This window comes from Macrobrachium rosenbergii, chromosome 25 (genome assembly GCF_040412425.1).
Source record: "Macrobrachium rosenbergii isolate ZJJX-2024 chromosome 25, ASM4041242v1, whole genome shotgun sequence".
Lineage (NCBI taxonomy): Eukaryota > Metazoa > Arthropoda > Malacostraca > Decapoda > Palaemonidae > Macrobrachium > Macrobrachium rosenbergii.
The window spans coordinates 29000711-29016049 of record NC_089765.1 but is presented as its reverse complement, the minus strand read 5'-3'; the positions used below and the strand labels follow the sequence as shown (position 1 = coordinate 29016049).

The 15339-nt window shown below is 35.9% G+C and overlaps 1 protein-coding gene across 1 annotated transcript in view; it reads left to right on the top strand.

Annotated features, from left to right (window-relative positions):
* Positions 1-497: 497 nt before the first annotated feature.
* The window catches only part of LOC136852519 (YLP motif-containing protein 1-like), a 277111-nt gene continuing 262269 nt past the window's right edge, over positions 498-15339 (top strand). The window contains 3 exon segments of the mRNA XM_067127217.1: positions 498-663; positions 9812-9940; positions 14927-15206. Of these exon segments, the coding sequence (XP_066983318.1) occupies positions 604-663; positions 9812-9940; positions 14927-15206 (469 nt within the window). The 5' untranslated portion in view covers positions 498-603.

Below are 15339 nucleotides of genomic sequence, written 5' to 3'. Positions count from 1 at the left end.
GCTGTTTTAATCAACCAGACACCATTGTGAAGCGGGAGGGTGGTGTTAAGTGGAGATTTTAGGATGATAAAGTCCAAGAAAAACATGATTGGCGGAACTATACAGGAGCCCTTGGCGCTGGAAGGCGTTGAAGATGTTAATGCTTTAATCCAAATCAGTTAAGAAGATTAACATACAGAACGGTGTTATGAGATACTGGGAAAAATGTTCATAAACAGTATACTAACATGGACGCTTTTCCATCTTGTGTCTTGCTGATGAACGCCTTGAAACAAACTTTCCGTAGGGAAAACTATATTTAAAGCACCAATCTGGTGGTATAAAGGAACTTGAAGAGTGCGGTAGACCTAATAGTGTACAGGAAGTACGTTTATACATATAGTTTTGTTTGTCAACAGATTTGTTTAGTGTAACGATTGAGAGAGAGAGACACACTACTTAACTCTGAAGAGCTCTACTTCCAGAGGGCTGCAAACGTCTCTTGAGGCTCCATCTCCCGTCGTTTATAGTTGTGTATGGTGTGCGCACCGGATAAAGCACTTCGACATATATACAAACGGGATTATTGTTACAGTTTCAATGAAAACTACTTGAATATATGAAATGTGGGCAAATCAGTCATGGTCCACGGGCGCTGTACCCCCTGGGAGTACAAATTCGCAGGTTCGTGCTGTTTTACTGCATTGTTTAGTGGAGGAACTGCAGTTCGGGTCTATTGTTTTGTTTAGAACAGTCAAGGTCCCTGTTTTCGTTCCGATATATTATCTCTGGCTGCATTTAAGTGCAGCCAATGCTACAGCCCACTGTTGCAAATTATATAGCAAAATGGGTCATACTGCCGTAGGATAACTGCCTAGACAAGTTCAAAATCAGCTTATTGCCACCTACGCTATGTCTTAGGTAGTCATAGCCTAGGCCTTGGGAGGGCGACTTAATTCGGCTCTAGAGGAATGCTACCTGCCACCTTCGCCCCCCTCCCCTACAGTTGACACTTAACTTGAGCACTTAATGATTTAAAGCACTTGAAGTAACCAATGCTATGGATGTTTTCGCAAGGAGACGAAATTACCAATGCCTACCCCAGTCTCCCTACTCTGCTTAGGCCTCTTATCCATTCAGTCTGCGAGTCATTTGGCCTCACATTAAATTCCTCACTCACCTTCACAGATATTTTCAAATGAACTTGGGTGGATTTAAGGTTAGATTTTGTACGGCTTCATAGCCAAAGGAATAAAAATTGAAAATTACGATGGTATGAATGGATTTTAAAATTGATTAAAGCACTCGCGATTGAGGCTTGTTTTCAGTTAGAGGCCATGCAAGTAATGTGTTTTTCAATTCATCTATGTAGGCCAAATTCTCATGGCGTTATTTTACTTTAATACTATGATTCCATTTTGTGGTTTTCATAATACTATGATTCCATTTTGTGGTTTTTATACTACGCTCCTAAGTTTCCTCAATGTGTTTAATACAAATATCTTACCAAAATCTATTGCAGATTTACTATTAGCCTACAGAGTTAATTACTGAATAATGTTGTTACTTTACCTGTTTTGACTTTTTCAAAGTTCTTGTTTGTGATTCCATGTTCACACGACTGGAGCTCCTGATCAGATTTTGTTTGTCCCAGTGCATTGTGGATAAGGCTGGCTAGAATATTTGCAGTGTCTTTTGTTATTTTTACTGGGAAATATGGGTATGTGAATAGTGCTGAAACATGATTGGTTCTTTGGTTTTAAATTACCATTTAGGTGGGATTTAAGTTCAGGCATTGCTTGAAGAAATGCACTGCAATTTGTGTAATTTGTAGTGCAGAGGTGTAACTCTTGTTCATTTTATTTCTGCTTTTGAGTGCAGAGTAATTCAAATAGATTTCAGTGCTAATTCCAATATAGTAAATCATGAGGCACTTAATTTTACACTTCATGGGATGGATATGTTTAAGGATTACTTCAAGATATCCTTACAGGTAGGCAGCAGTGAGTTGCTATAGATGGGATATTCAGCATACCAAGACCTATTGTGTCTGGAGTTTCACAGGGTAGAGTTATTGGTCCACTGTTATTTTCAGTGTATACAAGTGATGTGTTTGTTTGCGTAGAAAATAAGGTTGTTCAGATTGCCAGTGATGCAACACTTGTGGATGCAGTAAAGTCTCCACTTGTGAGCAGTAAAGCCACCCTTACCCTCCAGCCTCAGTTGTGACATGGAGTGAATTAATGAATGGTGTAGTTGGTGGGAAATGATTCTTAACTGCAGTAAAATGAAATAGATATATTTTCCACCCTACCCTTCCCTTCAGGCAGATGGAACTGTGCTGAATGAGTCTAAAGCTTTAATTATTCTTGGTGTATCTCTTGTCAAAACTCATACTTTTCAGAAACATCTTAACCCTTAAACGCCTACTGGACATATCATACGTCGACTAAAATTGTCTGTTGGGTGCCAAGTGGACGTACCATACGTCGACTACAAAAAATTTCAACCTTCGGTCAACTTTGACTCGACCGAAATGGTCGAAAAACGCAATTGTAAGCTAAAACTCTTACATTCTAGTAATATTCAATCATGTACCTTCATTTTGCAACAAATTGGAAGTCTCTAGCACAATATTTTGATTTATGGTGAATTTTTGAAAAAACTTTTTTCTTACGCCCGCACGGTAACTCGGCCGAAAATTTCAGAAATTCTTTCGTCATTTTGTCGTAATTTTTGCACTGTTCTATATTAGCCGTTACATAAAGTTTTATACATGAAAATGTGCGCAATTTCTTGTACAATACAACAAAAAATAACTCATGGTTGTAGCTTTTATCAGTTTTGAAATATTTTCATATAAATCACGATAACTGCCAAAATTTCAACCTTCGGTCAACTTTGACTCGACCGAAATGGTAAAAAAACGCAATTGTAAGCTAAAACTCTTACATTCTAGTAATATTCAATCATTTACCTTCATTTTGCAACCAATTGGAAGTCTCTAGCACAATATTTCGATTTATGGTGAATTTTTTAAAAAACTTTTTCATTACGTCCGCGCCAGAAATTCTTTCGTCATGTTGTTGTAATGTTTGCACTGTTTTATATTAGTCGTTACATAAAGTTTTATATATGGAAATGTGTGCAATTTCATGTAGAATACAACAGAAAATAACTCATGGTTGTAGCTTTTATCAGTTTTGAAATATTTTCATAAAAATCCGGATAACTGCCAAAATTTCAAGCTTCGGTCAACTTTAACTCGACCGAAATGGTAAAAAAACACAATTATAAGCTAAAACTCTTACATTCTAGTAATATTCAATCATGTACCTTTATTTGCAACAAACTGGAAGTCTCTAGCACAATATTTCGATTTATGGTGAATTTCTGAAAAAAAAAAAAAAAAAAAACTTTTTTCCTTACGTCTGCGGCGTGGTAACTTTCGGCGAACATCTCAGAAATTCTTTCGTCATGTTGTCGTAATGTTTGCATCGTTTTACATTAGTTGTTACATAAACTTTTATATATGAAAATGTGCGCAATTTCATGTAGAATACAACAGAAGATAGCTCATGGTTGTAGCTTTTAACAGTTTTGAAATATTTTCACATAAATCACGATAACTGCCAAAATTTCAACCTTCGGTCAACTTTAACTCGACCGAAATTGTCAAAAAACACAATTGTAAGCTAAAACTCTTACATTCTAGTAATATTCAATTGTTTACCTTCATTTTGCAATAAATTGGAAGTCTCTAGCACAATATTTCAATTTATGGTGAATTTTTTAAAAAAACATTTTCCTTACGTCTGCTTGTGTAACTCGGCCGAACATCTCAGAAATTTTTTCGTCTCGTTGTCGTAATATTTGCACCGTTTTATATTATTCGTTACATAAAGTTTTATATCTGAAAATGTGCGCAATTTCATGTAGAATACAACAGAAAATAACTCATGGTTGTAGCTTTTATCAGTTTTGAAATATTTTCATATAAATCACAATAAATAGAAAAAATTCTTCTTTCAGTCAACTTTAACTCGACCGAAATGGTCAAAAACTGCAATTGTAAGCTAAAACACTTACAGTCTAGTAATATTCAATCAATTAGCTTCATTTTTCAACAAACGGGAAGTCTCTAGCACAATATTTTGATTTATGGTGAATTTTTGAAAAAAAATTTTTTTACGTCCGTGCGTTACGAATTCATGCATCATTTTGTGATAATATTTTCTCTGTGTTGCTTTGATCGTTTTACAATTTGTTTTACCAAAACAATTTTGTTATATAGCTTTAACGCCTTACAGCGCGATTTGTATACAATTATACGTTTTTTTTTTTCGTTGGAGATTTCGCATTTTGTGACAAAAGGAGCCAAAAATAGAGCGTGCTGTCGCATACGGAGCGTTTTTAAATAGAGGCTCGGCGTTTAGGTTAATAAAGTACAGTAATCCCTTGATTATCCATAACTTGACATTATCCAACACTTCCAGACCAGGGAACAAGGCCCCCAAAGATATATATATAAATCTGAAAAAAAATTGCTCTCTGATGGTTGGCAATGCTTCTCAGCCTCAAGAAAGTGATGGCAACACTGCTTACACTCATTTAAGAAAGTCACATGGGGAAGGACAAACAAGATCCACCCTTATTTATTATATTATGGATGTGTATGCTATTGTACCATAACATGCAATGAAATACATCAAGCACAAACAAAAAGAGAGAGAGAGAGACACACACACACACACAGAGAAAACAACTGAGGTATCACTTACATTGAAGCCCAAAACACATACTCTTTCACTTAATTTTATTTTGATTTTACTCTCTTTTATTTTTAGTGTTTTTTTTTTTTCGCAACCCAAAAGCTAAACGTGATTGTGTACATAGGGTACGAATGTATGCACATACTCCTTGGCTTTGGCTGAAGGCAAAACTTAAAATATCAGCAGTGATCGAAATTTTCTTTTATACTTTTATATGTGTGATAATCGTACTTAGAGTCAACTAAACTTGTAATAAAATACTCTGTACAGTAAATCAAGCAAAGCAAAATATAAAAATAGCAAATGTGATACTGTGCTAAGAAACACTGACATGAATGCACACACTATTAGAGATGGTAGTGTCACCGTTAATGAAATGCCACATGTAGATGTAAACAGACATGCAGGCATACAAGTAAAGCTGCCGTAAGATTATGAGGTGAAATGAAAAATCATTAATTCCAGTAAAACAGAAAATGATCAACTGCTTTTTAGTACAGCCAACCCCTGCCTATTTGCGGTTCGGTATTCGCGCCTTCACCTATTTACAGATGTTTCTGTGGAACTAATCTCCAAACTATTCCTGAAAAATTCGATAATACGCCGATTTTTTGTTGAGAATTATTCACTAATTACAGTATTGTATTTTCATGACTAAATATTTTTATGATAAAAAATTATATGCCAATTTTCAAATTTTAATGTAAACAAGGCAGAATATCAGTAAAATGTATTCTTTTTAGTATATATAGAATGAAATATATAGGTACATTTGCAAACAAGTCCACCTGTTACGTCTTAGTGAGAGACTTCGAAAAATTATACGGTAACAGTGTTTACTAAGGGTAGGGGGAGTCTTTTTCTGTTAACAGGAGTTCCACCAATCAGCTCTAGAGGTTTTAGTGGAAGGAGTCTGTAGGTATGGTTGGAGTAAGACACAGACTCACACAATGTAAAAATAAAATCATAAACAAACCTATGCATATGGGTTAGCTCCAGGTCATGATTATTTTCGTTTATTTATGAGAAGGGTGAATTTGATATTTAAAAGCTGAAAATGTAAGGGGCATTTTGCTACCCTGATGTCTTTAAAAAATCTTTAAAGTAGAACCCTAAGACAATATCATCGAACTGCATTTCTCCAACTAGCCCTTTCCACATTGGACAGGTAAATGACAGGAGGGGTTGTCTAACAATAGAGACGTCCGTCTCTTAGTTATCCTCACACAAATGATGATGATAGCAAAAGGAATTTCTGTCCATATTACATTAAAACTTTTATTGCAGTTAATATAAGAAAATATAAGCCCAGTAGAAAACTATGCATTTATTCGAAACATAATGCGTAATAATTGTTATTGTAATGAATGGTGTGTAGGGAATAACCTCTACAGTATACTCAAGAGGGAATACAAACCCATCCATGAATACTGTACATGAAACCTCTGAATATAAATAATTGTTATCATTGGCAAACAAATTAACTTTACCATATGGGAACGGTTAAAAGATTACACCAAGTTTGGGAGTCCTATTCTTCCTATTGCTCGTTGTGGAAGTTTCTCTGTCCTTAGTTATGTTTCTTTTTGATTCATCAGCAACATCTAGTTTCTCTCTCTCTCTCTCTCTCTCTCTCTCTCTCTCTCTCTCTCTCTCTGTGTGTGTGTGTGTGTGTGTATCTGTGTTTTACTCCAACCATACCTAAAGACTCCTCCCACTAAAACAACTCTAGAGCTGATGGGTGGAACTCATGCTAACAGAGAAAGAGCCCCCCTCCCCCCCCCATTAGTAAACACTGTTACCATATAATTTTTCGAAGTCTCTAACCAAGGCGTAACAGGTGGACTTGTTCACAATTGTACACACTTAACTTATGAATTACCAAAGTCTCCTCTATCTACTGTACTAAAAAAAGAAAATGGGACTTCAGAAATGTATGAGAGAAAATGGATGTACCTGAATGTATAGGGGTGGGGTAACCTGAAATAGTTTTCACACTTAGCTGTAAGCCATAATATATTTGTAAGGGTAATGTTGTAAGATGCCTTTGAAATTATATTAAAGTGTTTATGATGATAGTTTATGGTATATTTGGTGTAGGATAAGGTACACATTTGGCATTTGAACTATTAAAACAGGCTGTTATAAGTGTTTTTAGATGGAGTTTCTGTATTTGCAAGTGGGTGTGGTAAGCATCCCCTGCAAATACCGTAGGACGACCGTAGTATTCGTCAAATGAATTGGCTTTGGACAGTCGCCGTTGAGAAATGCCATATGTACTAAAGATGTAAATGCAGGGTGTTTTACACAAACATGATATGGAAAAATTAGGAAAAACAAATAAACTATGTTGTATATACTTTTGTATCATTCGATCTTATATCATGCGGCCCTTAAAATTTTGTCACCTGAACGGGGTTTCATTGTATATATATCTGGTGCATTATGCGAGTTAACATGGGCTAACTTCTTTTCCTCAGTACTGTGATCCCATCTTCTTGTTAAATAAATGGAAGTAAAAAATAAAAATAGTCTTTACATACTGAACAAATTTAATTTTCGGTAGATCATACCGTCCTAGGCTGTTTATGCAGCGAATTTCAATTTTGGTAGATCATACTGTCCTAGGCTAAGTTTGTGCAAGGAATTTAATTTTTTGCAGATTATACTGTCGTAGGCTAAGTTTGTGCAGCAAACTTCATTTTCTGTACATCATACTGGCCTAGGCTAAGTTCATGCAGCAAATTTCATTTTTGGTAGATCTTACTGTACTAGGCCGCAACCCCTCATTGTTTAAAGACCAATTCCTCTAAGGTTAGGTAAGGACAAGGCCATGTAGGTAAGGTTATTTTAGGTAAAATTCTTACTTGTATGTAACTCATTTTGTATTGTTCCCACCCAAAACCTTGCTTTTCCACTGTGATCGTGCTAAATGTAGTAGAAAAGGGGGTGGTCCAGTATCTTGAAAACTACTCTGTTGCAAATTAATTATATTTTTAACTCGAGTACAATTAAGGTTTAAAGTAAACATTTACCCTTTTCTGTTACAGTGTTCCAAGATTGTTGATTTTTGTACCAATTTGTTTTCAGATGTGCAGTCAGGCTGTTATTCTGATATTAGATGATAATTAATTTCAAAGTAGCCTCTATAGTATTGTTTATGCAATCCAAGTAAAGTGAGACTTTTTATAGTGCAAAGTAAATCTTGCCTTTGAGCATCATTGGTCAAGATTAGAGAAGCATTTGACTTGGTAGAAAAAATTAGGGCAAAACTGTAGATTAGTTTTGCTAGTTATTTTCCACAGCCTGCCAACTGAAAATCTGCAACAGTTGGTCATTTTGGCAAATCTACAGCCAGTGTAAAAGCAAAGGAAAGTCGCATTTCAACAGGCGGCATCGTAGCCTATCTTCCCTTACTGTAAACTGACTTAGGGCATTGTGCCCTTACCCCTGGGGGGCTGAAGCAGATCCCATATTTACTTATTTTAACCTTACCATTATCCTACTGTGAGCTGATTTTATAAATAATAGAAATTACCTAGGCTATTGGATAGTGAGGTTACCATTTACTTTTAGGGGGACATAGGAGATAGGTATAGGGAAGCAACTGCATCTATAAATATGTGAAATCTGGCACTTATTTGGGGATTCTGTCTATTAAAAAGTGGAAGGCTGCATACTTATCAAACATTTCTTGTTAATTAGCAAGGGGTCTATGAAATTTTAGGAATGATTTACAGTTTTATGAATATAGTCTTCAATTTGTGGGCTTGATTATGCCACCGAAAAATCACAAATAATTTCCAGCATTTTGGTTGGGGTACTGGGACCATAAAAGTTCATTTAGAATCATGTTTCAAACCACCGAACACCCACACTCCTGCAACTTCCCTCCTTTGTCAAATTGACATTCTCAATTTTGATGATCTTTCTTGAGCCACTGTTTTGTGTACTTGTACTCTATACTTCCCTGCAAAACTTGTATCAGTCATTAATGGTGTGGCTCAATACAAACAAGTTTGCAACTTCACCCTGGGTAAGTAACCAATGTTGTAGATTTTGTCCAAACATAAGTGTGATTTTTCAAACTATGTACCTTTTAAACCAAAGGTGTGCAGTCAACATTGGATGGCTTTACAGTGCAAATCACGAGTAATTTTGTCGTAACGGAAACTGTTCTTTCTGTTCAAGTTGGCAACCCATGCTTGTAGGGCAGTATATTTAGTATTTAACACTGTTTTATGTTAAAAAGTTAAAGAGCAGATTCACGCTTAGCTCAAGTTCCACACCATTCACCTCACAGTGGGAGCAAAAACACAACTTACCAGTTACGTTTGTGGTCTCGATTCAAAAGAGCTAATTCAAAGCAAGCTTTGTATACAGTTACCAAATCATGCATTATGTGAGGCCTTTGATATGCTGGATAGGCTAGAAATTAGATGAGAGAATATCTTAGGTGAATTTGACACAACCTATCTAATGCTCACTAACCACAAAAAGGTTGATGGCATGGAATGGTTGTTCTCATAGGTCAGATGTAAGAATTCCATCCTTACACAGTAGCTAGAAAGGTGATGGTCTCAAAATCACCTCACAGGAGTGACCCGTGACATTGTTATCATCTTTATCAACTTAGTTTTTTCATTGTAGATTGGACAAGTGCCCTCATTTATGTATTTTAAGATAACAAAGAACTTTGATTCTTTGGTGTTTTGCATGTACAACAATAGTTTTACCAAAATTTGAGCATGAAAGGGTGGAATTTAAAGAAGTGTAAAAATTGTTTAACCCAGGTACAGTTATTAGATTAATTTTTTACTAGAACAGACTTAAAGTCAGGGAAGTAGGTTAGTGGGTGACAGTACTTTGTTGTATTTAAACTATACAGTATTGTGAGCTTCAGCTTTGATGAGAATGAGTCCCACAATTAGTTTTATGGAAGTTATTCATTCATAGGGTCCCTGGACCCTCTTCTTATGAATGATTTAGTTTAGTATATAGGGGCTTTTCCTTAATCTTTTCCAATTTTGGAAATAAAAAAATCTGTATTTCTCTTTTAGGAACAAATGAGTAGCTTACAAGAACAAGCCCAGCAGTATGCTGCATACTCACAGCAACAGGACCAACAGCAGCAATGGCAACAGCAAGCTGGTTCTGCAGCAAATCCTTGGATGTGGGGTCAGCCTGGGGTAAGTTAAATATGTTAATTCTGTTTTCTTTCTCATCTGTTATACCTTTGTTATTTTTTGTTTTAAATATTATTGAGATATTGGGCTACTATTGTCTTGGTAATAAGTAAAATATCTAGTGTTGTGCCACTTTTATTGGTATCGTATACTTGCTTCATTCTGTTTACTTGTATTAATCCCTTATTGACAAATGGGGACTAGTTTTCCCATTATTTATGTATGTCCATCAGTGTCTGCTGTGCTTACCTGCCATTGCACCTGCCTCTAGATCCTTATGGGTTTCAGTTAAACTTAATGTAAACGTAAACCATCATGTGTAGGTGTAAAGGAAGGAAGATGTGTGTCAATGATTGTGTCACACTGTCATCATAGCTCTTATGTTATAGGGATTTCAGTCAAACCTGGTACAAAGGTAGACAGTTGTATATAAAGGGAGACTATTGGTCTTGTCTGTGCATTGGTGTATCCATCAGTCTGACTAGACAGTTGTATGTAAAGGGAGATTATTGGTCTGTCTGTGCATTGGTGTATCCATCAGTCAGTAAAATTCATTCTATATAGTTAAAAGGAGGTCCTCTGTCTATCCATCATTGTGCCTGTTACAGTTAGTGCCTCCCTGTCTTATGTAGTGGTTGGGGTGATGTCCTTGGCCTTCCTCCTTTCAGGGGATAGAAATTGGGAGTGTTTCTCCGTCATACTTTTTGCAATTTGAATTTTGGTAATTAAAGGATGAACAATTCCCAGCAAATTTCTGATAAAGATTGAATGAATTCCATAATGCCAAGTCCATTATATGAAAAAAAGATCTTGTAATACTGTCATCCTCTATTTCTTGAAAGTGGGTAGTTAACCAGGTGGTATTCAGAATTGTCTGTCATCCATTGTGTCGTTATAGTCCAAAAAAGTTTTGCATTTCTTTTATGTTTCTCATTTGTCAGTTTCCACCATATCTGCATTGTGAATGGCAGACAGCAGTGGCATATCTTTTTTGTGTGCATTTCCTTGCAACATATAAGCACTCCTCTGTGGATATGATAATTTTGCCCTTCTCTAGCTTTTTTTTTTTTTCTCACTCTCTCCATACCCACCAGCAGTTTCTTCCTCGTAAGCTGTACAGTTCCAAGTACATTGTATATCAATTCATGAAATATAAGCATATCTTCCAGATGTGGTAACATGAGACAGTAGCCTTTACTTGGCTAGGGTTTCATAAGTCACTACTACCTGTGATGAAACAGGATGTACAGTAATACCTCAAACTTACGCAAGGTTAGGTTCCAGAACCCCTTGCGTAAGGCAAGGATTCCTATAGGTTTGGGACAGTCACTAAAAATGCTAATAAGTGCTCATTTCTAGAGTTTAAACACAAAATATGACCCTAATCATGCTTCTAAAGTAGTAGCTAACTTTGAAATGAAATTAAAGTTACTGTAATTTCATTTAAAAGTTAGCTTACTACATTACACTTAAAGAAATAAACGGTCGACGTAAAGATAGAGTACAGTATCGTAATGGGTACTGTATTTACCACTAGCGCATTACAGTAGGTACCTGCGTATACTGATGTTACCCCTAATTCCTGGTAAGCCATTTTCTTTTTCATTCACAGAGTAGATGTTTTCTTTGCATCACTAGGTAAACTTCATGAGTCACAGTCATTACAAAGGTACAACTCAATAAAATAAAGAAAACATACGTAATGGTGTAGAGGGTACAGGTAAAATCCAATCAATTTAAAATTATGTACTGTAAAGGTAAAGATGTACAGAGGAATAATAAGTTGTAAAAATATGTGTGAGCACTAACTACAAAAAATAATACAAATTTTCCATACCGATTTTACACTTAAAAGCGTGAAAACTTATAAACTACTTCAAAAATTAAACAAACACTTTCGGCAGGGGTACCACATCTTTGAAGAGTGCAATAACTTTGCGAATGGGTATCACATCTTGTAAAAGTACACTAACTGTACATGCTGTATTTACATGTAATACAGATTGCACCAGCACTTTTCTCTGAGGTTAACAAAGTAATTTCCACAGAACGGCACTAATACAACTCTTAGTTATGTCTCTGATATGTTTTAGTACGTCAACGAATTCATTGTATCAAACCAGCGCAACTGAACAACCTCATCTCAAGGTCATGTGAGGTCCTAGTGACAGACTTGGCGAATGGGCATATTACAGTAAATGTACTGCCTTTGTATCATATTTATGTACAAAAATATAAATAATAAAAATTTTCCATACCGATTTTACACTTAAAACCATGAAAATTTATAACTTACTTCAAAAACTAAAACATTTCTGCAGGGGTATCATTGAAAAGTGCAGTAACTTTGTGAATGGGTATAACATCTGGTAAAAGTACAATAACGATATGTGCTGTAAGTACTGTACCTTTGTAGCATATTTATGCATGTACAGTACAATAATAAAAATACAGTACACTAATATATTTTTCATAAGATTTTACACAAAAGTGTGAAAACTTATAAAATACTTAAAAAATTAAACATAAACACTTCTGCAGTGTTTCTTGAGGATTTTGCAAATGTCATGTGTATGTGAAAAAATCATGTATACCAGTTAGTTAGGTTCCAATGAAAAGTTTGTGTCTGGATTTGTGTAACTCAGAGTGAATAAGATCGAGGTATTACTGTATTGTCTAAGCTATTCCCTTACTTGTATATATGATGAAATCACACATACCCAGACTTAGATTCACAGAGCTTGTAATATTTTATTCCAAATTAAGCCTTCTTCAGTGATATATACTGTGGCCATCCAAGTTACCTTTTGTACAGTGTAAGACTTTTGTCAGTTTTAACATTTTTCAAGTATATACAGGTACTTTGTCTTGAATTTAGCAACAATTTTGACATAAATATGCTAAATCTTATGTAGCTTAGGGTGAGGATATGCACCAGAGTAAAATTCCTCATTATTTGCAGTGGTTGTGTTTCTATATTGTACTAAACCTGCAATAGAATATTACTTTCCCAAAGAATGGAGTTTTTAGTACAGTAGTGGTTTTTTACAAATAGTTTTTGAAATGAATCATACATCTCTATTACAATAACTGTACAGGAGGACGATAGTGTGTGAAAAGTAAAAAATAAATAGGATTTTTAGTTTGAGCCATCTATTACCCATCCCTTTTGGGTGGTTTGACCGTCTGTAGTTTTCCATTCAGTTTTTCTCTGTCGTCGGCCTGCAAGGACGCATTGGAGAGTGTTTACATGATTTTGTTGATTAGATTGTTATCTGAATTTGGTTTGGGTTTTCTTGTTTTTTATTTTTGTCATTATATAGGATATCTTCCAAAGAGGAGAAAGACAAGTTTTTTCCAGTCTTCAGTTTACAGTGGTCACAGCCGCTGTGTTAAATGCTAGGTCAGTGTATTGGTTGGTCATATGAAATAATGAATACAGTATTTATTTAAAGTATAAGCAGATGCAAGAGGCAGATAAGAAAAGGAAAAGACAGAAAAAGAATCTTCTAACTCTAGAACAGGAAGTGAGGTTAGGAGGGAGTTTCTCACTTTTCACAACCTTTCAAATAGCAGCTCCTGCAGCTCTCCGTTTTCCTAGTAATGCTTCTCCTTGAAAATTTTCTCCTCAAAGCTCCCTGTATTGTTCAGGATATGAGGTTTGGCAGTTAGAAATGATGTGGCTAGTCTTGGGGCTATTTGCTGTTTTATTGGCCCAATTTTCGCCCTTTTTCGGGTTTCTCCCTTTGCAGTAGAGGAAGTGCCTTGTTAGGCATACCCTACCCATGCCCTGCAACGCTCCTTCCACTGTTGGAGGTACAGGGAAGTAGGGTATGTCCGGGAGTGGAAGCAGTTTGTGCCCGTTGTCTTCTTCCTCTGGCCAACCTGGCACTCAGTCACCGAAAGATAAGCACAACAAGATCAAGCAAGTTTTGTAAAAATTTGTTAAGTAACATTTTTGTTGTAATGTTCACCATATTGTGGTCCAACATCTGGGGACAGTACTTGCCAGGAAGGATCACACAACAGGCAGGAATGTTGAGAAGCTTTTTTTCTCTTCATTAAAAAAACTTTTAGTTTGCTTGGCTGAACATCGTTTCTCTGGCTGCAATAACCCACCATCCTCATTCCGTGTGGTAGTCAGCTAACTTTAACAGTAGGTAAGAGTCATTCCAAATAGTGATAATTTTCATGATAAAATTATTTGAATACCTACCTACTGCTAAAATGGAAACCCACCCAACCTCCCCACGTCTTATTGGGTGGTCTTGAAGAATTTTGGCAAGAACATAAACATTCCACCACCACCTGGTGGGAAACATGATTACAGAGATAGTCTAGTGGGATAGCCAAGTATTATTTATTTATTTATTAATATTTTTTTTGTATACCAATTGCAACTATTGGCATCTCAACAGTAGGTAAGTATTCAAAAACTTTTACCATGAAAATTAGCATTTTTGCAGACGCCCAGTGCATTTGACACGTGAAACTATATCAAAAGTAAACAAACAAATGTACATGAAACACTTCTGGGAGAGGAAGGCTAAAAATTGGAAATTCTTCAGTAAAATCTGGAAAATAAGTGAGGATATGTTTGAGTAGTGAAAGAGTACTTGGTCATTATTCACAAGTACTGTATACTTGGGATGGTAGGAAAGACGTTGAACTCCAAAGGACTGAGTCCCAGTGAAAAGTAGGCAAATAAAAGTAACTGGTTTTGTTACGATGTCAAGCACTTAAGTGCTGTATTTTTGCTTGAATATCACATTGTTCATTCAGAGCAAGAAATGTACTGTGGTGTATCAATGTGTATTATCTGTAGGTCCTTAGTAGCTTTCTCATTGTCTTATAAAAAGCCTCTTCAGTTTGGAAATAATCAACAATTTCATGTGAGCTTAAAAAAATAAATTGAAAGACAATTGATAATGAGCAAAAAATGAAAATGGCAAATATTACAGTTTAGCTGAAATCTTGTGGTTTTCTTAGATGTATGGAATGTATGGCATGTACGGTGACCCTTCAGCAGCCGCAGCTGCCATGTCATGGATGTCTGTCCCTCCGCCATCAGTGACATCTGTACCAAACACAAGTGTTCCTCCTCCAAACCATAATGCAAGTGGGCCTGCAGCTTCGGCAGCCCCCACTATGGATGCCAAACCTCCAAGTGGACCACCGCCATCTGCTCCACCTCCACCAGAAGACCCTCCCCCACCTCCACCACCAGATGAAGATAAAGAGAAAATTGGCAGTGGTAGTTCAGCCATTGGTAGGTGCTTTCAGATGTAATATGTATGTATATAAAACTGATTTTTTCAGATAGTTTTAATACTTACATATGAGCAAAAAGTAAAATAACCATTTGTAGATACCTTGTAAAACTTTAACATACATTTATTGTA